The 23,953-nt window shown below is 29.8% G+C and overlaps 3 protein-coding genes across 7 annotated transcripts; 2 read left to right on the top strand and 1 right to left on the bottom strand.

The window, feature by feature from the left end:
• Positions 1 to 1,708: 1,708 nt before the first annotated feature.
• LOC119679399 (leukocyte surface antigen CD53) lies at positions 1,709 to 6,237 on the top strand. 3 transcript variants are annotated; one of them, XM_038091735.1, is made up of 6 exons: positions 1,709 to 1,780; positions 2,236 to 2,331; positions 5,059 to 5,247; positions 5,311 to 5,496; positions 5,556 to 5,756; positions 5,820 to 6,237. In XM_038091735.1, the coding sequence occupies exons 2-6, from the start codon at positions 2,266 to 2,268 to the stop codon at positions 6,036 to 6,038; spliced, it is 861 nt and encodes a 286-aa protein (XP_037947663.1). In that variant the 5' UTR covers positions 1,709 to 1,780; positions 2,236 to 2,265; the 3' UTR covers positions 6,039 to 6,237. The 3 variants fall into 3 exon arrangements, with proteins under 3 accessions (XP_037947663.1, XP_037947664.1, XP_037947667.1); XM_038091736.1 differs by lacking the exon at positions 1,709 to 1,780 and adding an exon at positions 1,792 to 1,867; XM_038091739.1 differs by lacking the exon at positions 1,709 to 1,780 and adding an exon at positions 1,824 to 1,884.
• Positions 6,238 to 11,474: 5,237 nt separating this feature from the next.
• LOC119679397 (TAR DNA-binding protein 43) lies at positions 11,475 to 19,883 on the top strand. Of its 3 annotated transcripts, none has more exons than XM_038091734.1 (7): positions 11,475 to 11,606; positions 17,144 to 17,408; positions 17,481 to 17,791; positions 17,851 to 18,055; positions 18,122 to 18,789; positions 19,359 to 19,508; positions 19,565 to 19,883. In XM_038091734.1, the coding sequence occupies exons 2-7, from the start codon at positions 17,168 to 17,170 to the stop codon at positions 19,655 to 19,657; spliced, it is 1,668 nt and encodes a 555-aa protein (XP_037947662.1). In that variant the 5' UTR covers positions 11,475 to 11,606; positions 17,144 to 17,167; the 3' UTR covers positions 19,658 to 19,883. The 3 variants fall into 3 exon arrangements, with proteins under 3 accessions (XP_037947662.1, XP_037947661.1, XP_037947660.1); XM_038091733.1 differs by having other exon boundaries at positions 11,475 to 11,733; XM_038091732.1 differs by having other exon boundaries at positions 11,475 to 11,691; positions 19,565 to 19,882.
• A 1,101-nt stretch (positions 19,884 to 20,984) lies between these two features.
• On the bottom strand, positions 20,985 to 23,369 carry LOC119679396 (cytochrome c oxidase assembly protein COX15 homolog). Its single transcript, XM_038091731.1, has 4 exons — positions 23,098 to 23,369; positions 22,604 to 22,730; positions 21,909 to 22,041; positions 20,985 to 21,845 (listed from the first exon to the last, which is right to left on the bottom strand). Exons 1-4 carry the CDS (start codon positions 23,197 to 23,199, stop codon positions 20,996 to 20,998), a joined length of 1,212 nt encoding a protein of 403 aa, XP_037947659.1. The 5' UTR covers positions 23,200 to 23,369; the 3' UTR covers positions 20,985 to 20,995.
• Positions 23,370 to 23,953: the final 584 nt, after the last annotated feature.

Genomic DNA, 23,953 nt, shown 5'->3' with positions numbered 1-23,953 from the left:
ATGCCACTCATATTCGTAACAAGAAGAGATTATTTCTTTATATCTTGATGATATAACTACATACCGCGTTTTTTTTCTTTGCGATAGGTTGAAAGCACTAAAAGCCAGCGTGTGAGACTTGAATCCACTAAAATCACCTTTTGGGAATGATTGTGGAAGATTTCAGCCCCGTTCAGCGAATGAGATCCCATTCCAGTATTGAAGGACAGAGAGGAGAGTAGAAGTACTTAGTACTTCTAAGTCTCCTATTGGTGATTGAGTTATAAATGAAGGTAACGGAGTTTACGCAAACTTGTGAGAGGGTCTAGTTAAGAGTGAACTTTACGTTAGGAACTATGGAAGCCTCGGTTGTAGACGCATATCACATTCAAACAAAATCTCTGATATGTGCAAAAATGTATAAATTAAATGTCATTGTATTTCAAAAAGTAAATAAAAATCAACGAAAATAAAACAGAAACCATTTTTTATAGAGATAAAAGTTCAAGGAGTCAGAAAATTTAAAATATAATAATAATATATGGTATGCACCTAAAAACATATGAGAAAAAAAGATACCACGTAATATCTTTCTAAGATCTCTTAAACTCGTGCCCAAACATAATATGAGTATCAGTTACACAACATTATTATATTAACAAATCAAAATAACAAAATTAAATCATTGGAACAAAATTAGTGTACTGCAGAACGAACTATAAAACACGTTGTATGGTATTCAGATATTTCAAAACACTGTGTTGAAACGTGTAGAGTAAACGCTCCTTGGTACTTAAACAATACAGATACACATACATATATGAAGACCTCAAAATAAAAATGGTCAAAGTTTATAATAAAAGCGAAATGATGAAGTAATTTGATACTACGCCGTATATATTAAAAGGTCAGAACCTTATATGATCGAAGAATCAAAGATGCGTATCTGCGCAGTGTAATATTTTATAAGTGTAAACAAAGTATAAATAACTATAAAGGAGTAAACATGCTTACTGACACCAACTCTTCCATTTAAACAATATAAGTATTATAATCAAATTAATCGTTAAAGTAAGCAATGTTTATAAATTAATAAGAGCATTTCCGGTATTGAACGGTTATCACATATTTCATCGGTACATTATTTGCATAATAAATAAACAAACAAATTTATTGCACTGATAAAATTATATATAACGTCAGTTAAGTTAGATGCAGGAATATGTCATTACATGCTCATTATTGTAGATTAATGTAGATATTGTTATATATTTACATAAATATGTATATATTATTTGCAGCATTTATATGAAATGTTCCATATTTCATATAATAATTATTTTCTCACAATGTAAATATTCTTAATAATATTTCAAAGATGTTTTCCTTAAAACGTGCATATGTTTAACAGAAAGATTTTTCTAAATCTCGGAATAAAAATACATATGTATGTATATTATGTATATCAATATTACTTTTTACAAATAATATATATTAATCAATAAAGTGACTCGTATAATGCATAGGGGTAACAATACTGCTTCACCCTGTATATGTATATGTGCATATATAAAGTTTTTAAGACATAATTTTTATATTTTATACAGAAAGTATAAATTTTATTAAAAATATGTCAGATTTTGCAAATACGAAAGTTCCATAAAGAATGTATATTCATTTTGACGGTTATAGAATAAATTTGCACAGTTCACCATCGTTTAATTAAAGGTAACAAAGAGAGTTTAAGAAAAGTCAGGCAACCCATAAGTATGAATACGGAAAATATAATTTAATCTAAGTTGTACGTAAAATAATTTACTTACATAAAATGAAAATATTTTGAAGCGAAATGTGTAACATAAATTAAGTTCCAAAATTGCATTAGAAAGTAAATAACGTGCTTTGGTAAAATATCTGCTTTATGGATATGTATTGATAGAGTATAGAAAAATTGTGTGCTAATTGTGTATATGCATATTTATACTGCAATGCTAATAATTTAATATATTTGTTAAAATTAAATAAATAAATACTTGTTTAAAATAACAGAAATATACTGAAAAAAAAACATTCATCAACATATATTTATGTATATAGATATACATATATATAAAGTGTATATTATATAAATATATAAAAACTATGTTTTTTATACATACATACATAAATATATATATATATATATATATATATATATTATTCGTTAGTTTAAAAAAATCAAATAAAATGATTTAATTTAATTTTTTCTCTTATTAGGAACTTTAACTTAACAATTTTATTAATGACATGGCATTAACAAAACGTATTAGGTGCTTCAAGTATTTAGTTTACAGTTATGTTGTGCTTTTAATGGTATGTACTAATATATTTATGTAATATATGTGTAAGATTTTTGTTTATTATTTTACGAAGCGAACTTTTAATTTTGTATTTACATTATGCATGCAAGCACCAATTCTGATTTTATATTTATTATTTAAAAATTACTCCACTTTTATATATACGAACATTTAAAAAATACCCTTGTTTAATGTACATACATACTTATGTATATATACGATATTTATATATACATTATACTGCGTATGTATCTTAATGTGACGTCAATTTAAGCTGCTAAACAAGATAGTGTTGTTGTTTGAATTTCTGGAATATAACAAGGTCAGTGAGGCTGTGTGTCCCCGAAAAATATAGAACATTCAAAATCAAATGCTAAATATATGAAATCTACTTGCAATCTAAAGAGTTAGTTGCAACACATATTTTTTTTTTGAAAATAAAAATTTTTCATTATTTATTGATACTGATTAATGCTTATGTGAACAACTTAAAAGTGTATAAAAATTAAAAAATTTTATATGTTTATCAATATCCTGTATATAATCATTTTTTAATAATCCGTCCTAAGCTAGAAGTCAGAAAAACTTTAACTTTTATTTTGATCGTAATTTTTGTATATTCCTATACGTATTTCGGCAAATTCGCTTTTGCCTTCATTAGAAGAATTTCTAATATTAAAAACAGCTATGCAATTTACAAACTATTTATACTTATTTATTTAGTAGTTAGATCTTGCAGTACATTTACACGTTTGCAATTGACTCTACAAATGTAAGTTCCATTTTTCATACAAAATTCATACAAATGTATGCTAATGAGGTTCAATAATTGTAAATTTAAACAATTGTAAGTTTACTTTATACGGCTATTACAATTATTACAATTTCACACATTATGGTATCAGTTTCAAATGTCAAAAACAATAGATTAAGAAAAAGAGGCCAAATTCCACAATGAGTGGGAATTCTTAAATATGTTAAAATAATCTTTTGTAATTATGCTCAGGTATTCAAGCAAAATTTTTGCAGTTCATTAATTGAAGGACATTTTGCACTTCTTCATTTAAAAAAAAAGATGATAATATATCTGAGTTAGTTATAATGTAAGTTTATTGGAAGCAATAAATGCTTAAAAAAAATTGAGTTGTAAAAAAGTTATAAAGGAGTGAGGTGCTTTTTATTTAAATACTGTTATTAGCATTTATTTGGCTGCTCTATGCTCCTACTAGGAGTTAAAGGAATAAATATATATATTAGCATTTATTTATACATATTTAAAAACTTTATTTTTTCTCAAGAGAAATATATATAATTTATTTTATTATGTGTAGCTTTTGTAAAATCTATAAACAAAAAGCTATTAGTAGTTTTTATTTATTTTAACTTTGTTGAAAAAATTTATTTTAATATTTATTGATTTAAGATATAAAGCATTTATTGATTTATTGTTTGGCTCACAAAAATGTTACATATAAACTTCATAAATTAGAAAAACCTAGCTTTTATTTTTATTTAAAAAAATTAAAATTAAATATTATTAATAATTTATTATTTATCCACCAATTCATTTATCTTCTCGGAATTCTCTAGGGTGAATAATTTATACAATTATTTTAATTATTGAACTTTTAACCGTTTTGAAGTTGATTATATTACTTCGAAAATTGTATATATTATATATAATCATTTATGATATAATCTATCATAAATAGAATTCACCAAAGTTTCTATTTTCGAATCTTTAGCTTTTACAATTTAGCTTCTACAACAGTTTTGTGAAGCGATATTAAGTATTTGAAGATTTTGAAATAATCTTTGAATAACCTTTAAACTACATTTGTAAAATCTACTTTTACCTTAATTGTATAACTCTTTGAGCAATTGTTACTATTGTAAATGTACCCTTGACCCCTGGTTTAGTAATCCCTAGTTGACATACTTACACAATCCTTTCATACTTACAAAAGCATTCGAAGCTCCCTCCATTTACCTACCTTTTACGATAAAATTGAAAAAAAAAAAACAGACCTGATGATACATAATAAGAGATGTGGCTGATTGATCTGTTGTAGGTGTTTGTTTTTTGACAAAACCGTTATTCTAGCAAGCAATTATACATTTTAAATTAATAAGTGAACTAAATGTTAAACAACCAAAAACAAATAGACCACTTGATGATCCCTCCTTAAATCATCACTTAAAACTATGTTATGCAGAATGTCATAGTCACGTTAAATTTGAAATTGTTGTAAGAAACTTCAATTTAACATTAGTCACGGAAAAAGACTGGTCAAAACAGTGTTGATTATTAAATAATGCCAGAATGTGGATGTTTGATTATATTTTAAATTTGGGTTGAAGCAAAAAGTATCACAAATGTAGTAATAGTATGCATTTGACTATTGCAATATTATTCTCAGCATAACATAAGTTCATGGCCATAACCAAAAAGAGCGTAAAAGTGCTGTGGTCTCTCGTCATATGACTGATGCACACAGTCATGGTCCAATTTGTGCTTATAATTGAATAAAACTTTCATATATTGCTTACTTACATTCGTTTACCTTAACTTATAGTTACCATGTTAAATTATGTATTTTAATTATTAGGTATAATTAGTATAAGTGTAGCTTATTAAATTTTCGTTAAACTTTTTCAAATTGATTATAATGAAAAAAAAAAAAAAAATGGAAAGGTTATTTTCATAATTCAAATTTAAGAACAATAAATTAATTTGCAGGTAACCGGTGCTGTTCAAATATTCATAGGAACATCTCTATTATGGGGACATTCTGGTTACTATGGGATTGTACAGAATAAGTTGTGGGCACCAGCTGCTATCCTTCTATGCTTAGGACCGATAACATTTGTCCTTTGTTGGATGGGATGTCAAGCTACCAATCAACGAAAACGATGCTTATTAGGAATGGTAATATATGTACAATCAATTTTATTCATGTTTATATAATCACATATATATTTGTATTTTTAGTTTTCGTCATTATTGGTAGCCTGCATATGTGTTCAGTTTATCGTTTGTGGCTGGTCCTTAGCCATGCGCGAAAATCTTCCTACTTCCGTTGAAATATTTATTGATGACTCTTTTGTAGAGTTTCTCGATAAATTCTCTCGAACTAAAGTAGATAATTTGCATATGTGGAATCGTATGCAGTCACAGGTAAAAACTTTCCTCTCATATAACTAAATTATTATTTTATAAACGAATTTATTCAACAGCTTCAATGTTGCGGTGTTGATGGTCCTTTAGATTATAGACGCTTATCACTTCCATGGTCATGTTGTTCTCGACCTGAACACGCATATGAATCAGCATGCGATACACACTACAAAAGAGGTTGTTTATCTGTTATTTCGGAACAAATAAAAAATAGATTGTTGATTGCATCATTCTCTTCTGCAATAATAGCAATATTTCAGGTTCGTTTCTATTATATTAATAGTAATATATAAAAATTTGAAAATTTGTCAATATATTTTTAGAGTTTGGGACTTTTTTGTGCTGTTCATTTAACAATTTTATTTGGAAAGAGTGATAATACCCACAATATGCGTAGTCTTAGTAAAACTCGCCAGCAGTCTTTTCTTCCGTTATCGATTCAAGATAAACATCATGATATGCCATCACCACTAAGTTTGTCGCCCTCTGCGCCCGGTCATCGTGCTCTTAAAACTGCTTCACAGCCAACGAAATCAAAATGACAGACGATTAGTTTTTAAATGGAACAATAAAAATTTTAAAATGCTGTATATACCTTCATATGACATGGAAGGAGAAAAGATCAAAATGACCCTCAATTTGTTGTTTTCATATAGCAAATATGTGTTAAATTATAGTATAACTTGTTATGTGATTAGATTTGAACATCTTTAACATCTTTAAAATAAAATGGATTCGATTAAAAATAATTAATTTTATTAATTGAATATACAATTGTAAATATATTTTTCATAGTATATGAGATTTAATTTGTGTCTATGGACACCTAAGCTTAGGTGATATACGATAGATACTTATTATGCCCTGATTATTGAAACATATATTTCAACTTTACACAATCAATATTTTATTATAATATTATTGTAATAATAGAAGGATGTAACAGTAATCCCTTTTTGTAATTCAGAAAACAAAATTCTAAATCATAAGAAAAGCCATTTACATAATAGTATTCCCTAATTTCAATATTTGCATAATTTTTGGTAAAACTTTCATTGTACTGCTACTCCTTCTTTTCCAAAAGGAGCTCAAAACTTTAAAAACCACCTTGAACTTTGATAAAGTTAAAGAAGCTTTTTAGAGGGAGAGCATAGTAATAGAACAATAGTAGATAAAAATATTCTTTTTAATCCTTTAAATAACTTTTTAATAAGAAATCTTTTTTAATAAAGATTCAACTCAAATTCAGAATTCATACAAGTCTTTTCTTTAGCTGAAGTTCCTAAAAAACTTTGAACAAATTGATTTTGTGCCAAATTTGTAACTTATAATAAACGAAAAAAAATAATAATAACTAAGCTTCATACAAGTTACTGGTTATAGTACATGGTGCTCCGTGGCTAATGGTGGTGTCCTCTAATGACCAAACGATTGAGTGTCCGTAAAAATGTTGTGGCGATTGCATTTAAGGCCAAAGTGGATGGTAAAGTAGCTGGGAAATCGAAGTTTCCAAAGAAGCATCTGCTATGAGGATATTTCCCACACAGTTGTGACTCTGAATACCATAACCCTAGCCTAGGTCCTAGCCACAATTGAGGCTCAGAACAGGGTCAATGAAAGCAATTCAAAAGAGACTTTAACGGACAACATAGGACTCTTTGTATCACCTCTTCGTGCCGTAGATGATGCATTGTAGTCTACATTGATTCAGTTGCATCTTAAAACAAGCAATAAAACTTGTTTCTTAAAACAAGGTTGCACCACACACATCCAGATGGGATGTACTATGGTGGAACAATAGGCTTGGTAAAATAGGACGTCCTTGACTGCGTACAAAAATGAGATTAGAAAATCCAAACGGAGGTCATGGAAAACTTTCTGTGACAGCGTTAAGAATACTCCGCAAATGGCCCGCCTTCACAAGGTGTTGAGGAAGTCTGTTACAAATAACATAGATCGGGTAGCAAAAATTCTTTTCCTCCACGAAATGGGTCATACAGCATTTTCGTCCTGTACGTTCTCGGGGCGATGCCCAGCTAAGATCAGGACGAATTGTGTGAGTGTCCTTAGCTTTTCAATAGCTTTGCATTACTCAATGCTTTTTGATCATGGTATGAAGGTCCCCTTAACCCGAGAGTGTTACGCGATCTGTACTCACCGGGCGTAGATTTGCAGTCAAGAGGTCTGTCTGACTGTATTTTTGCGGAACCTCTCCAATATATGACCACCTTGGGGAGCAAGTGTGCTCTAGCTATGGTATGGGACGCTGCTATGGTGGTCGCTTTTTTCGTTTAATTTTCTTCGGGTCCCCTGCGCCTTTTTTATCGGGTAAGGTTGACAAACACGTCATGAAAATGAACTCTTCCGATACTGGCTTGGAACTCGTGGTTGGAGAGGAGTGTTATCTCCTCCCTTATGGATAATAACAATGAATTCACTGCTTGTAAGTTAATCAGTATGGAATCAAAGCAGGGGCGTATGCGGACGATGTAGTTCTTTTAGTAACAGATACGGTCTCTTCGGTTCGTGGAAGGCGCTCTTCAGAATCTTAGAAAATGGGTCATCTTAATAGATGGACGTAGGCGGAGAAGCTTCTAAGATAGAACTGTTACTGTTTACCAACAAATATAAAATTCCAAACTTTCCATTGCCAAAGCTTATCATTAACGAAAGAACTTGCAAAGCATGTGCGGCCTTTTATGCATGCAAAAAAATGTATGGTAAGACCTGGAGATTGCAGTCTAAAGTGATTCTTTGGCTATACATAGCCGTCGTTCCGCCAATTTAACATACGGATATCTGGTGTGGAAGCCCTCGATGAATAAACAATAAATTGTTCAAAGACTAACCAGACTGTAAAGATCTGCTTGTGTGGATGCAATGGGGGCATTGGGATCGTACCCCACCACCGCGCTCAATAGCTTTGCCACCAGAACTCTTTCAAGAGGTGAATGCGAGGTAGGGTTGCTTACAACGCTAGGAAATATGGCAATATATACAGACGGATATAAGTTTGACATACACATTGGAACCGGAATCTTTTCCATGGACCTAAGGATTAGTATAAATCCTACTATCTCTCCGACTCTACCTCAATGTTTCAGGCAGAAATCTCCGCCATCCGTAAGATCCAACATCGTTAAAAAATCGTCTGGCTCGAGAATTGATATTTACTTTGACAGACAGGCTGCTCTTAAACCTCTGAATTCTTGGATTTTCAAGTCGAAGCAGGTCTTCCAGTTTTACGAACTCTTACAGTTACTTGCAGCATGAAATAAGGTAAGTCTTTATTGGGTTGCGGGTGACAGGAGAGTTTTGGGAACTGCATCAAAAACTGCTTTTACAGGCCCTCAAACCTGGATTAAACTGGGCCAGTATAAAACAAATAATCAAGAAGAGGAAGAGTCGTTTGTGTCTGTATAACCCAGAGCAGAGAAATGTTGAAGTGCGTCGACATTTCATTTCGAGATGTGTAACAATCTTATACCTTCATATATGCAAATTGGACTATACTTTAGGACTTTAAAGTGGCTTGATTGTCTAATAGAGTGAATATATATTCCTATTAAATATTATTTACTCTCAGAGAAGCTTTAGCGATCTTCCTATCTAAAAAATAGTAATGATTAGGAAAGCTTTTTAGAAAACTTCACTGACTACACCACTTACCTCTACTAATGATGGTCATCTCGACAGAAAATCGACATTAAGTTTCCTGTCAACAGTTTTCCACTGTGAAGTCATTAGTCACTGTGATATAGAAGTCCATTCGCAAAGGATGCTTATAACTTATAACTTCAAGTGGGATTAAATGAAGTATTTGGTCTACCAAAATGGATGGTATGATACTCTAAGCACCACGTTTACAGAGTTCAGTTCAGTTCAGGAAGATTTGTTTAAGGCTGTTCATTAAACTGTGATGCCTTTGCTTTGGTTCACACATCAAAAAAAGGCAGGACTCACCCATTAGGTAAAGGTAGCCCAACCTGATAGTTCTAATAGTCTGATAGTCCCTAATATAACAGAATGACAAATCGGTCACGTCAGAAAAAAAGGCGCCCCGAAGATTTTTCATCTTCTCCTGGCTAAAGATATGCACTGACACTTGAGATGGAGCACAATCTCCTATTTTTACTCAGAGCCACAGCCGCAACAAAAGCCGTTATAGGGTAGATCCAGTCTCATAGCATCGCACCCTATTATGCAGTGTCCTGCAGCACAGATACTGTAATGCTGAGCAGTTTCCACCTTAGTTGAAGTATCTGACTAATGCGTTTTTTATCCAAATCAGACCAGGTCAACCTCGATATCTGACAGCAGGGTTCGTCAGCCCAGTATTGCTTTTGTATGCTGTGGTATTTTTTTTAATTGTCAGTTAACGCAACATAATTTGCATACGCAATAATTTCGCAGCCCGCTATCATTAGTTTCAGTAGCAGTTCATTTAACGCCATATTCCAATGGAGAGAAGAGAGTACGCCCGCTTGGGGTGTTCTTCTAGTTTACCCGTCTGTGTGCTGTTGATAAATCCATAGTTGCTTCAATAAATCTACCAGTTACTAACTGACTTCTAGAGCTAATCAGGTCATAATCAAACTTCTTTAGTTTAAGAGATTTTTCAATGGTATAAGTGAAAGGATGAGGAGCTGTCTCCGTAGATTTGGTGTAGACATGCTGACAAGGAGAGTATTGACTAGAACTGTTGAAAATGTCTCTTTATATTTAATTGCACAAATAAATTAAATTTTATCGTCCATTTTGACGAAAGAAACTAAATTCTTACTACCTTCTGATCAAAAAAGACCGAGAGGCCTATTTTTGAATTCCCGCGCTTATCCAATCGGTAAATTATTTTTATTTTCACGCTGGCAACACTATTATTACATTCTGCCAAAATTTAACGCACGTTAGAACAACGTGCGTGCATCAAATTTTGTGTTGCAAATGGATTTAAGTGTGCCGAAACTGTTAAAAAATGTAAAAAAAAGCCTTTGGTGATTTGTGTGTGTCGAAACTACGAGTATATGAATGGTTTAAAAGGTTCAAAGACAGTCGTACAAGCTTGGACTATGATCCCTAGCCGCCCAACAACTTCTGTTACTGAAGAAAACATTGAATCGGCGAAGCAGATCGTGTTGGAAAATCGTTGTGAACCCATTAGAGAGATTGTAGTGTTGTTGGGCATTTCGTATGGATCGGTCGAACACATTTTAACTGATGTTTTAAGTTTGAAACGCGTCGCTTCTCGGCTAGTGGCAAAAAAGCTAAATTTCATTCAAAAAATGAAATGCAGTTTTTTTCCAAAAACTCCACCAATATCATCAACCAAGCACCGTACTCTCTAGATATGGCCCCGTGTGACTTTTTCCTCTTCCCCCGACTCAAATTGCCATACGAAAATTTTTCGACTTCTTTGTATAGACGCCAAACAAAAACTATTCGTACGATATGCGTTAAACTTTGACAGAATGTGTATAATAGTGTTGCCAGCGTGAAAACAAACTATTGTCTTCAATAGAGAGTTTCGAATAATATCAAATTTTTAAATTCAACCAATGGTTGAACAATTAAAAAAAATCATTGTTCTGTATCTTGTGCAAAACATATTATAAGGAATTTATTTTATTACGAAACATTTATATTATTATTTAATTATTTTTAAGTAAGTACATATCCCCTTTAACTATAATAACACGTGTGCTGCTATCCACCTCACGCAGTGTTCAAATTGAAACGTCCCTCTTGAGATTTATGTTTCCAGGTTTATGTTTATTGCTGCAAAAATTCCTTTATTGAACTCAATAAATAGTTCTTCATAAATATTCAGGCAATTAGTTAATATTTTTGAACGGTCATTTTGGATATTGAATGCTGCGGCTGTTTGATATTAATTTCGTTTGACAACACGATTGATTGTGTCTGCAGTTTAAGTAATTTTGGTTGTTTCATAAGTTAAAGTTTCGATATAAATTATTGAACCAATTATTAGAAATCGGTATTAGGTGTAAGGTGCAATATTCCGAAGAGCTGTAAAAGTCTCTATACTAAACCCAAAATAATAGCATATAAATGTGTCTAATGAATGCGTATCTCCAAATTAATGAAAAATTGTAAATATATACTTTATATACCTAAGTGAAAATTTTGTGTGAAGCAGCGTCTTTAGAACTGAAGTGTGGTGACGTGAAAGTAAACGTGCGTAAAGAACGTGTTATCTGATGTGCTTGTGTTAAGAATGTATATTTTAATGGTTAAATAATTATTTTTAATAGATATATATAATTTTCTCATCAAAAGCGTATGTCATGTATGAATAAGATAAATCGATTGAATGATGCTATGAACTAATTTTAAGAATTAATGAGTCGAGAATATTTTTGTTTACTGTATTAAAGAGTCTCAAAAAATAGAAATATTTTTTTAAATAAAAGAGAAGCTTCTATATGTAATTAAAACCATTTAATGTAGTTTTAAAATATCCAATATTATCATTCCATTAGGGTGAACAATTGCATAAAAATAATAGTTAATTATTAATTCAGAGCATGTTTTATTAAATGAATGTAGGGTCTTTTTATTTTATTTTTTAAAAACTAGCAATTTTAAGGAAAATAAAGAGGGCTTTTCATTTGGATTCATAAAGTCCTAAATTGTTTTAGATCTACTTCCTTATGGTGATATAAATCTTAAAACTGACCTTAGTATAAATTAACGCAGCAGAATTGTTGACTTGAGCGAGTATTAAGACTTAAGTTGCAGCTGTAAAATCGGCACTTATTAATAAATTTTACATCTAACGATATATTTTTCGTTGAAATGGAAAAACGAAATTGATATTATTTTTCGTCAATAAAATATTTATGACCTTTATGAATTTGTTATCAAAACAGGTAGTTAAATGTCTTTTATTGATTAACTGTAAGTATTGCTCTTTGCCGGTGAGATGAAGACGATAAACGAATAACATTAGTAAACTATCATAGAGCATCTATACAGAACTACAAAATAGATAAAGACGATAAATGTGTGATATTAGTGAGATAGTTAGACGATCTATACGGAATAACTGCCGAAATTATATGCAGGGTTAGGCGATTAAATTGTTACCTATTCAAGGAACTTTATCTTTTTTGTGTGAAATTATTTTTTATTGATTCAAATTACAAAAATTTGTGGAAATAATCAAAATTTTAGAATCCATTCATTTTAGCTCGATGTGGGTACATTTTGTCTTAATTATAGCCTTCAAACGATTAAAAATGAGTTGCATACTTCACAAATGTGATCTTCTGGTATTTGGGTCACCTTGCTCTCCAAAATGGCTCAGATAGAATAGGTCATCGAATTTGCATCTGAAGAATTTAAAAGTCATTTGTTTGACGAGATGAAGTGTGTAACATAATTTTTTAACCATTCCTGATTCACACGACCTTTATAAGACGTTACCAAGTTTTGTTGGAACATCCATGGTCTACGACCGAAATGTTTGTGTGCCCACGGCTCTAAAGTAACTTCCAAAACACTTTCCTATTAATAATTCTCATTGACTTTGACACCAGGCACGATGAAAATAATTGAAAACCTTACATCGGTGGTCACACCAGCCCATACCATTGCTTGAAATGGAAAATTACTTCGGGTGGCCATTCGTAGTATTTTGGGGAGTGTGTTCAGTTAAGTAAACACGATCATTTTGAGAGTTTATGAACTGCTCAATGGGGAAATTTGCTAAGCAGAGAACACAACGTTTGAAAATTCGACACTTTTGGACAAGCTAAACAACTGCTTTGCTGTTTCGAATCTAACTTTATGTTGATTTGATGTCAGATCTTGTACCTTTTGGAACTTATAATGCTTTACCCTAAGCTCATTTTGGAATATGCGTAGCATGCTTCGCTGGAATATTTTCAGTTTTTTGGCCATTTGGTTACTAATATGACGTGGATTTCGTTCAAGTCGTGCCTTCACTTTCCAGACTTTTTCAAAAGATGCTGTTTTTATTTCTTTGTATTAAAAAATTTAAATAAAATGTATGCTTAGAGCTAACGTGTTTTGTTTTAAAATAAAACTGAAATTGACATAACCCAAAAAAAAAAAAATTAAAAAAAAATTTGTTTATCTTTGAACTATCTATATGACTATCTATATCTATGTAATTGGTAGATATATCCGAAAGATATAAGTTAAATTTGGTTAATAACATAAAATTTAAATTATGTTTATTAAAATATTTATTATAACATATTATATTACAAAAATATAAATATTTATAAAAAAAATCTTCACCTTTATCTACTAAAGTAATTAAGTCAACAAAAATAACAAAGCGTATAAATTATTGTACTAAATATACATCTATTTATTGCATTTTTTTGCAATAAATTTTGCATTTTATAATGAGACTAGCAATAAGTTCTAAAATCTTTTCATTAATTACATATTACAATTTTTATTTTAAATATACATTGTATAATATCAAATAATATACAGTGACTCACAGCTTATTTGATGCAGACCAAAATTTTTTGAAGTTTTATTTTTTTCAAATATTCAAAATATATAAATTAAAAAAACAAAATACACAGAGTTATTGTTTATAGTGTTTTAATTGACATTGGAGAATTTCCCAAAGTAATATAGCTGAAATGGTAAATCTAAGCACTTCAACAGATCAGCACATAATTGAACACTTATTACATAAAAATCGTGTAGAAAATATGGGACGAAAAGCACCTAATCAAAATCAAATACAGTAAAAGAATCGAGATGGTTAGTAGACTAAATTCGAAAAATACATCAATAACCGCTCCAAAATTGGAAGACATGGACAAAAGGGACTTGTCATCCTGAAACCCTCCACAGAATATTGGAATAATCATATTTTAATCGAAGAATAGCTCGAAGTAAGCCTTTTGTGAATTTAAAAAAAAAAAAAACAATCAATTGCTTCAATGCCAAATCTCGCTTTTCAGTTGATGTATGCCGTCCCATGGTTAATAAAATGCATCCACTTTAATTTTTTTAGTATTTTCCCTCAAAAATATGATTACAAATGATCGCAAAATAAGAATATTTTTATTTCCGTCTGAAATGACGACGATTTTAACGGTACTCTTAACTGCATCATTTAAGCTGTGAAATGAATTTTTCATTTGTTTTTGGTTTTTGTTGCATTACTAAAAAATGAAAAAAGATTTTTGGGTTTTTGTTTTTGGAAATGAATTAAAACACTATAAAGAATAACTCTGTGACCTTTGTTTTTTTAATTTTGCGAAATATTTTGAAAAAATAAAACTTTTCAAAAAATTTTGGTCTGCATCAAATAAACTGTGAGCCACTGTATGGTTAACTTTATGTTACGGACCTCGATTATATCAATGAGTTAAATTTCATTTGAATAAATATTAGGAGGTTTATTCAAAACAATTGAGCTTAATCAGGTCATTAAGAAGAGTTGGGTTTTTACTTGTAAAGAAGTACGAGATTCCTAGCTAAGAGGTTAAGATGTACAATAAAAAGCTAACTTTTATTGTATTTTTTTCTTATGTTTTTAAATTCAGCATCAATTATGGGAATTCGTAGATCTCGGTAAATGCTTTCATTTCTAATATATCATGGGGCAACAGTGATTGTTCTCAGTATTTTTGACTGAGCTCTTTGGATAATTTCAATATTTGAAGCACTAGCGTTACCAAATACCTGAATTCATATATTATATTATCTGCTTGTGGTATAGAAATGTTATTCACCCGATTTAAGGCAAACATTTACATTTTAGTTCATTCAATTTAATTCGCCGCTTTGACAACTATTTTTACCCAATATAAGTGAAAAAAATAAAATTGAAGTTAGTTTGAAGCTAACATAAAATTGCCGTATAATTGGCAAACGTTGTAGTGACAACTGAATTATTTATTGGGATATCAAATGTGTAAAGTACATACAAGATAGGGTCAAGAACACTTTCTTATGGAACGTCAGCTTCTTTTGGGAAATTAGTAAAACTAAATGATTTACATTTGACTTTAAAGCATCTGTTCTTTAGATACGATTCTAAAACTGAGTGAACATGTTAGCGCAGATGAAATCAAAAACACGTTTTACCTTAACTAAGCTTTATTAGAGATGAAAAAAATTACAGTAGTTATTATGGTACAGTAGTTGAATATAAAAAGGGATTGCCAATGTTATTAAACATTACTTTTTCAAAACATTTGCAGGTAATAGACAGCGTATCTTGTATAAGAGTCCATTATGCCATACTTTGTCTAATACTTGTTTAATATCGAGAAATACAACGGAACCATATTCTCTGACCTCAAATGCGTGTCCTATTTCGTCCGTTATACGATTTACTTCTAATGCACCATAATCATGGATGTTTATCACTCTGTTGGGTAAAAGCCAAATTTAATAATCTCATTAAAAAGTCTTGTGATAAAATTTATGGCCAAAGGAGTAAGTTTTTTTATCATGATGGGTGAGATGTTATTATATCCCAGTACCTTTTTGCAGTCTAACGTGGTAATTTTTTGAACAAGACGCTAAATGGGAAAGTCATAATGTGTTGTTGTATAATTTTTGGTTGGAACACCACTTTTAGGTAATCAGCAAATGTGTTAGGTTTTTCTTCATCCTTTCGCGTCCATTTTAAGGCAAATTTAGTTAATATTAGTTACGGAGTAAATATCTCCATTCCATTCATGCAAACACTCAACTATCATCTTATCTCAAACATATGTACATATATGTTATAAACTGTAATACTTGAAATTTTACAGCTGAAGTTTAAAATTGGAGATTGACGTCTACGAAAGCTGATTAACGCCATAAACCAAATCACAAATATTAACTCTATAAATTTTTATTTCTCTACTATTTTATAGTTAAAAATAAATTGTTACGAAAAAAATTTATTTTGTTATTTCGTTTCATTTTATTAAGTTAATGTCAGTTCGTACATATTATTAGATTCAAATTTACATAAAATTAAAAAACAATTTTAGATGCTTAAAAAAACAAAAAAGTCTAATCAAAAGGAAAACCATTACGAGGCCCTACCAAAACAAAAATAGTTTACTAAAATGGTATTTCATGTGGTTTAATGAGTATATTCGGATAGTGTGGTGCAAATATTAGCTTTAACCCATTTAACTATTTGCTGTTTAAGGGTTTCATGATTTTATTGTGTAACAAAATGTATCAGAATAACTTTTTATTCTTAAATGTGTTATTCTCAAGTTAAGAATTAGAATGAATAAGTAATATAATACCTTATTATTATTTAACAGTTTTTAGAAGATGAAAATATATTAGTGGCACGAATGGATTTGGTATATTCAACGCTGTATGCTGTGTGTACAAAGCTGTCGTTATTGTATGAAGATGTCTTTTTACCGAATGAATAATCTATATGTTTTATGAAAAGAAAAATGAATTGTATAATTGAAAAGATACTGTGTTTAGTTCTCAGGGTCTAATACACAAGTTATAGTTATTGAATGTCTTTTGAGAGTATTTTAAAAAGCGTTAACAGTAATGTTAATAGCTCTTGTATGTTCTTAGGTATATGCAAAGTATTTTAATTATTATTTTAGATAAATCTCGTTTATATTTGACTTATATTTTAAACTTTTTCTTACTAAAGCGTTGAGTATTTTCACACCCTACCATGGATTTTGTACAAGTGGCTGAAGATGAAGGAGAGGAAGAAATAGAGTTGCCTTCTGAAGAGGATGGAACTTTATTGCTATCGACGTTACAAGGTCAATTTCCTGGTGCGTGTGGTCTTAAATATAGAAATATAGAAACAAAAGCAATACGAGGAGTCCGTTCTAATGAGGGAAGACTTTTTCCACCATCAAATGAAACTGGTTGGGGAAATGTTATATACTTTTGTGTTTTTCCAAAAGGTTATTATATTTTTATCATAATTATTTGGTAATAACTAATAACAAATATCTGTGTGCAATCTCAATACATAGAAAACAAACGTAAAAGTGATGATAACTTAGAAAATTCAACGGCAAAAACAAAGCGCATAGAAACTCGTTTACGTTGTACCGACTTAATTGTTTTAGGATTACCATGGAAATCAACTGAAGACAGCTTGCGCGATTATTTCGAATCATATGGTGAAGTATTGATGGCACAAGTTAAGAAAGACGTTAAGACTGGTCAATCTAAGGGATTTGGTTTCATTAGATTTGGTTCATATGAAGTTCAAATGCGTGTTTTATCTACTAGACATTTAATTGATGGTCGCTGGTGTGAAGTAAAAGTTCCAAATTCTAAAGTAAGTATATATAGTTATATCATTAAATATATTAATTTTTTTTAATTTCTGTTAAATAGGGAATGTTACATCAAGTACCATGTAAAGTCTTTGTTGGACGTTGTACCGAGGATATAAATGCTGAAGATTTAAGGGATTATTTTTCTAAGTTTGGGGAGGTCACTGATGTATTCATCCCAAAACCATTTCGTGCATTCAGCTTTGTTACATTTTTAGATCCCGATATAGCTCAATCACTATGCGGTGAAGATCACATAATAAAAGGTAAAAAGTTATGACGAATTATAAATATATAAATAAAATTTTTGAATTTAAAAATTACTTTTACAGGAGTTTCCGTCCATGTGTCTAACGCAGCTCCTAAAACTGAACAAAACCGAAATAACAACCAAAATCATAATTATAATTATAATGCTATTAGTAATGCAGCAGGTGGTTTACACCAATTGAATTATCAAAGCGGTAATGTAAATACTGGTAGTAGAAAAAATGCTTACCTACGTAGTCAACCCATGAAGGGATTAGGAGGAGATGGTAATAGTAATCATCATAATATGTCAATGAATGCCAATAACTACCCGATGAGTAGTAATAGCTATAATGGAAGTAGTAATAACGGAAATGGTTTCAATAACCCCAATAATACTAATATGAATGGTTTAATTGGAAGTAATGGTTCTAATAATAGACAAGATCCAAATATGTTGACTTATAATCGTAGTGGTAACTCAAGTTATATGGGTAACAGTCATGGTGGAAATAATGGCGTGTGGAACACGCAATCTAATAGGGGTCCTATTGATATGCCAAATCTGCAGGCACTTGGTATAAATTCACAAGGTCCCAACTCATCAAGTCAGGGTCAGAATATGAATAATCCATTAGGAGTTGGTCTTAACTTAAATTCATTACCAATGAATCCTGCAATAGTAGCAGCTGCATTAAACCAGTGGAGTCTTTTGGGTAATCAGTTGCATAACACGTCACAGGATCAACAGGTAAATAATATTTTCTAGTAATTTATTTCACATTAATAGCTCATTTACATAAAATTTCTAAAATAGCTACAAATATTAATTTAATAAATTTAATCCCTTTTAAAATAACCCAAATTTACAATGTAATTCTTTGAACTATAAAATAAAAACAATAATATGGGAAGCAGAAACCCGCTGTTCAGTGGCGTCAACTAGGATGTTAGAGAATAGAATCCAAAAAAAATCTTTAATTATAAAATTTCCAATATTTTGAAGAAGTCTATTCTTACCATAAATGCTAATAATATATAGGAGTTTAGTTATTAAATTCAAAACAAATTAATTGTTAAAAAAAATGATGAATAACAAATTGATGATATCTCATTAAGTTCTCAAATTACGTTAATTAAAAGCATGATATTTTTAAAGCTATTTTTATTTTGAATTTAAATGTTTTATAATTTATTTCCTGAAAAAAAATCTATATCTATCAAATTAAGTTTCTCTACTTAAAGGATTTTATGTTTTAAATTCTTTCATCATTATTTTACTATGATAATAATAATTTGATTCAATTAATTCTTATGTAGGGTGGAAATTTTTTGTCTTGGATGGCGCAAGCAAATGGACCAAGCCATCAGGGACCTCTTAGCGGCAATAACAGTATAAAAAGTTCTAGTAATTCTAATAATCCTGGCACCAATGATAAACAAAATTCACCACGTAATGATTCTCAACAGGTAATTAAAAAAATTTTTCAAGAAACTAATCATTAAGCTAGCTTTTGTCTATTTAGAATACAAATGTTAGTTCTGGAAATCAAGGCTGGTCTCGTCAGAATAACTCAAGTGTAACTCAAGGACCAGACGTAAAACCTGCCTTCCTTTGAAATTTTCATCATATATTTGTAACTTAATAAATAGTTAACAAAGGATGGTGTTCCCCATTTAGCTTTATTTTCAACATCTTTAAAAATAAATTACTATGAAAAATAAAATAAATTGCAAAAGTAATGCACATATAAAGTTTGTGTACATAATTAACCATTATGTATAATCGAATTTTATTCCTTAAGCGCATTAAATAACTTCAATTGTATTCATTGATTATTATTATGAAAAGTAATAAATATATCAAAAACTTAGTTAAAAAACTAAAAACCGCTAACTAAAAATGTTTATTTTCAAACTATTTTAACAATATGCAAACAGTAAATGTTCCTATAGTATATTACTATTATAATTAAATCAAAATTTATTATAACCATTTCAATCAAAAATAATTTTACATAACAGTTTAAACGATGTATGCAAATGATGTATTGCATTAAATTATTCAAAATGCTTTCATTAGTTGCGAATTCACATCTCATTTATTCAGGGGACCGTAACAGTAATTATTATTCGCATTTTAAAATAAAACTCAAAAAATAATTAAATTTGCTTCATATTCTATATAACAAAAATAATTATTATCATGTGTCTTTTATTTTTCACGCACAAATAACTCTTACAGTCTGCTTTTTATTTTAAAACGCACAAATAACCGTTATTTTTGCCTTAAAAATATAAAAAGTAGGAATAACTTTTATTTTTGCAAACACTATAAGACTGTAAGAGTTATTTGTGCGTGAAAAAAATAAAAGACACATAATAATTATTTTTGATAATTATAATGTAAAGCAAATTTATTATTTTTGGAGTTTTATTTTAAAATGCTTATATATTAAAGGCATGCATAATATTAAGGTGAAAATTGTTAGAATGATAATTATATACTTTAATACGAATTTACATGAGGTTTGATAAGGCTATAACGGTGTTCTTAGTGATCCATTGCCTTGTTATATTACCGTAAAAAACTCAGATCATTTTGAAGGTAAGGTCATGCAACTAGATATTCGATCACATTATCATTGTGGTTCACAATGAATATTTTAGTACACTTTGTTGTTACCATCTCTAACATTCAATTAAATATATATAAAAGGAAGATGTTACTTTGTCATATATGTGACATTTTTAAGCACAAAAAAAGTCGATTACTACTACAATAATATTCAACTATTAACAGCGGTGGATATATAATAATTATCCCCCTATGAACTGTTAAAATACTATATGTAAAAAAATTTTAAATTATTTCAAAATTAATCAATTAAATTTAGTTATACTTTTTATTTTTTCTTATTTTTTATTAAAATAATATAAAAGTAATTATTTATACACTATTTAGGTACATATTTCAAATATTTAAGTTCTTTCATGAGCCACACGGCAAAAGATAGCAATAACAAAGATCCTGATTGATGAGCTGCTGCCCAAGTAACTGGAACGTATGTTAAAAGTGTGGTTATTCCTAAGCTAACTTGAATGCAAGCCATTGCACTTATTGTATTTATTGCCAATTTAGTACGTTTTGGCAGTTTCTTTGTTCTAGCAACAAGCCATAGATAAGAAATTAAACCAAATGTTGTTATTCCCAAAATACGGTGATTAAATTGAACTGTTGTTGGGTTTTCTGTAAAGTTCTTTACTATTGGCTTTAATGCTAATATATCTTTAGGAACCCAATCATCACCCATTTTTGGAAAAGAGTTGTATACTAAGCCAGCATCTAGTCCAGCCACGAAAGCACCTGATATAGCGGTTAAAAAGACTAAACCACATGCAATATGGGCACTTCTTTTTAATGACATAGTTTGAATTGTCGACAGAAGTTTTTCTTTTGGTAATAAATGCGATAAAGAAGTTGATAAAAATGATGCATAAAGAATAAATGCTAGCGCTAGATGTGATGCTAATCGATATTGTGACACTCTTGGAACATCATTGACATCTTGAAATCTGTTTTCTAAGCCAGATTTTACCATATACCAACCCATTAAGCCTTGTAAGCCTATTAGTGTTCCGAATAATAATACTTTCACTTTCATTTGTTTAGAGAAATATCCTTTATACCAAAAATAACCGGCAGGTAGCGTGAAAAATATACCAATTGCTCGACCCCACATTCTATGTATATATTCCATTGCGAAAATGAATTTAAATTCACTTAAACTCATATCTTTATTTTTTCTAAAAAGGTATGAAATTATTAAAAATATAGAAAAAAAAACACACAATCATTTCATTACTTACAACTTATATTCTGGAAATTGTTTATATCTTTCAAATTCCATTTGCCACTCCACTTGTGTTCTCGGCATTTTTTCTCCCATAAACTTCCATGTTACCATAGATAATCCAGATTCGGTAAGTCTCGTTACTCCACCTAAAATTACGAGGAAATTGAGAAAAAATATTACTAAATAATTATAATTATATGCAAAGAAGTTAAAACACATTTTATATAGATAGCCTTCAAAGTATTAATTTAAAGAATTAAGTCTTGTATATTCTTGACACCAAATAATTCGTCATAAAAACTTGTAAATCTTTGATTCATCTATGCCAAAATACTTTTAGTAAATGGATGCAAAGAGTTGATTGTGTGATATGGTTTAATGTATTTCACAACCCCAAGGCAGAATTAATACTCTACTTAATTCGAATTCATTTCTAATTCGCTTTATTTTTGTAATAAAATATTGTATCTCCGGGACGTAGACTGGTTTGTACCTAGATTCAAAACCTTTGCACTAAAAGTTTTATTATTAAATACACAAGCAATGAGAATTCTAAACATTCAGTTTTGAAGCTATTCAAATATATACGAAACCCAAGATTTTTTGTCTGCTCTATTATTCTATTAATCTAATAATTCTGGAACTGTTAAATGCAGTAATTTTGTTTGTTATTTATTAAAAAACTAAATAATTTTAAAGTATATGTACCTAACGCAACAGCTCCGAACACCATTCCACTGCATCCAAGGAGCCATATTCCCACTTTTTTTTGCATATTTGTAAGAGTTTGTGGTGAGACATCTTTTAGCGTTTTCGGTACATTTATACCATCATTCTGCAATATAATTCATTATTAAAATTAAAAAACAGAAATGTTTTCGTGGACGCTTAATAGCTTCACTCATCTCTAACAGAACGGCCCTGGATAGAATTGATATGGTGTGTCTTTTCAATTTAAATTGTGCAAACATTATATACTCTTGTAAATATTATAAAATTTACTTAATTGAAAAAATCAATTGCTACTTGAACTGCTCTGTAAATTGTTAATCAACATAAAATTACATTATTTTCAAATTTATCTCTTAAATTCTTCTCATTATAAATGTTGTCTCGTAATAATTTTTCATATAAATAGCTACCAACTAAATCATTGCAATTCAGGGTCCATCCGATTAAACTTAAGTATTTTAATTGATTACCTTTGTTTGGAAAACTGAACGTTTATTGATAAAGTTGTTAGGAAACTCTCTGTTTAATCTTATATAATTTTTCCTACCTAAACATTTAATTAATTTTAACATTTTGAAACGCTAAGGTTATTAAAGTATTATTATTTATGTAATATGTATTCATGTATCAAGAACGTGTTTTTCTATTTCGTCATTTAATTAATAAAGTAAGTATAATAAATAACAACACATGTAATCGCCGGCTAAATAGGAATTCAGAAACTAACACAGAGTGAAAATAATGCAACAAACTTTAATCAAATAAACGATATAATAATTATTAGTTATCGGGTAGTTATCGAGATGTTCGTAATAGATGTGGACACAATTCTGATTTTCCGGGCACAATTATTTGACAATCTGCATAATTTGCCGATAAAGTTCATTCTTGAGATATTGTGTTTAAACTTGTAAATTTATCACATTATTTACAGTAATAATAAAATTATACACGCCATCTAGTGCTGACTAGTAGATACGGTATTTTCATTGAATACACGAACAAGTAACAAGTTGGCATGTTGTTGATGATTTTTGTCAGGGACCGTAACAGTTAATAAAAAAATAAAAATCATCTTATAACTGTTATCATTCGCATTTTAAAATAAAACTCAAAAAATAATAATTAAATTTGCCTTATATTATATTCATTAAAAATGACTTGACCCACTTTTAAAAATGACTTGAAAAATGACCCACTTTTATTATTATTATTTATACTATCGGAATTTTAGAATTGCCGCGTTCTGGTGGATGGTATATTTATCCATTTTCACTGACTATAACAAATCAATCAAATAGTTGAAAATGATTAGCTGGTGCAACT

Source organism: Teleopsis dalmanni, chromosome 2 (genome assembly GCF_002237135.1).
Source record: "Teleopsis dalmanni isolate 2A chromosome 2, ASM223713v2, whole genome shotgun sequence".
NCBI classification, from domain to species: domain Eukaryota; kingdom Metazoa; phylum Arthropoda; class Insecta; order Diptera; family Diopsidae; genus Teleopsis; species Teleopsis dalmanni.
Note: the sequence above shows the minus strand (reverse complement) of the source record. Positions and strands in the feature narration are given on the sequence as shown.

Excerpts from the sequence above, each read along its gene's own strand:
- LOC119679396 (XM_038091731.1), bottom strand. The coding sequence starts at position 23,199 with ATGTTAAAATTAATTAAATGTTTAGGTAGGAAAAATTATATAAGATTA. Across the intron at positions 22,731-23,097 it reads GTTCAGTTTTCCAAACAAAG|AATGATGGTATAAATGTACC; the intron begins GTAATCAATTAA and ends ATTATATTGCAG. Across the intron at positions 22,042-22,603 it reads GTTCGGAGCTGTTGCGTTAG|GTGGAGTAACGAGACTTACC; the intron begins GTACATATACTT and ends TCGTAATTTTAG.
- LOC119679399 (XM_038091735.1), top strand. The coding sequence starts at position 2,266 with ATGGCATTAACAAAACGTATTAGGTGCTTCAAGTATTTAGTTTACAGT. Across the intron at positions 2,332-5,058 it reads GTTATGTTGTGCTTTTAATG|GTAACCGGTGCTGTTCAAAT; the intron begins GTATGTACTAAT and ends ATTAATTTGCAG. Across the intron at positions 5,757-5,819 it reads CAATAATAGCAATATTTCAG|AGTTTGGGACTTTTTTGTGC; the intron begins GTTCGTTTCTAT and ends ATATATTTTTAG.
- LOC119679397 (XM_038091734.1), top strand. The coding sequence starts at position 17,168 with ATGGATTTTGTACAAGTGGCTGAAGATGAAGGAGAGGAAGAAATAGAG. Across the intron at positions 17,409-17,480 it reads CTTTTGTGTTTTTCCAAAAG|AAAACAAACGTAAAAGTGAT; the intron begins GTTATTATATTT and ends CTCAATACATAG. Across the intron at positions 18,790-19,358 it reads ACACGTCACAGGATCAACAG|GGTGGAAATTTTTTGTCTTG; the intron begins GTAAATAATATT and ends ATTCTTATGTAG.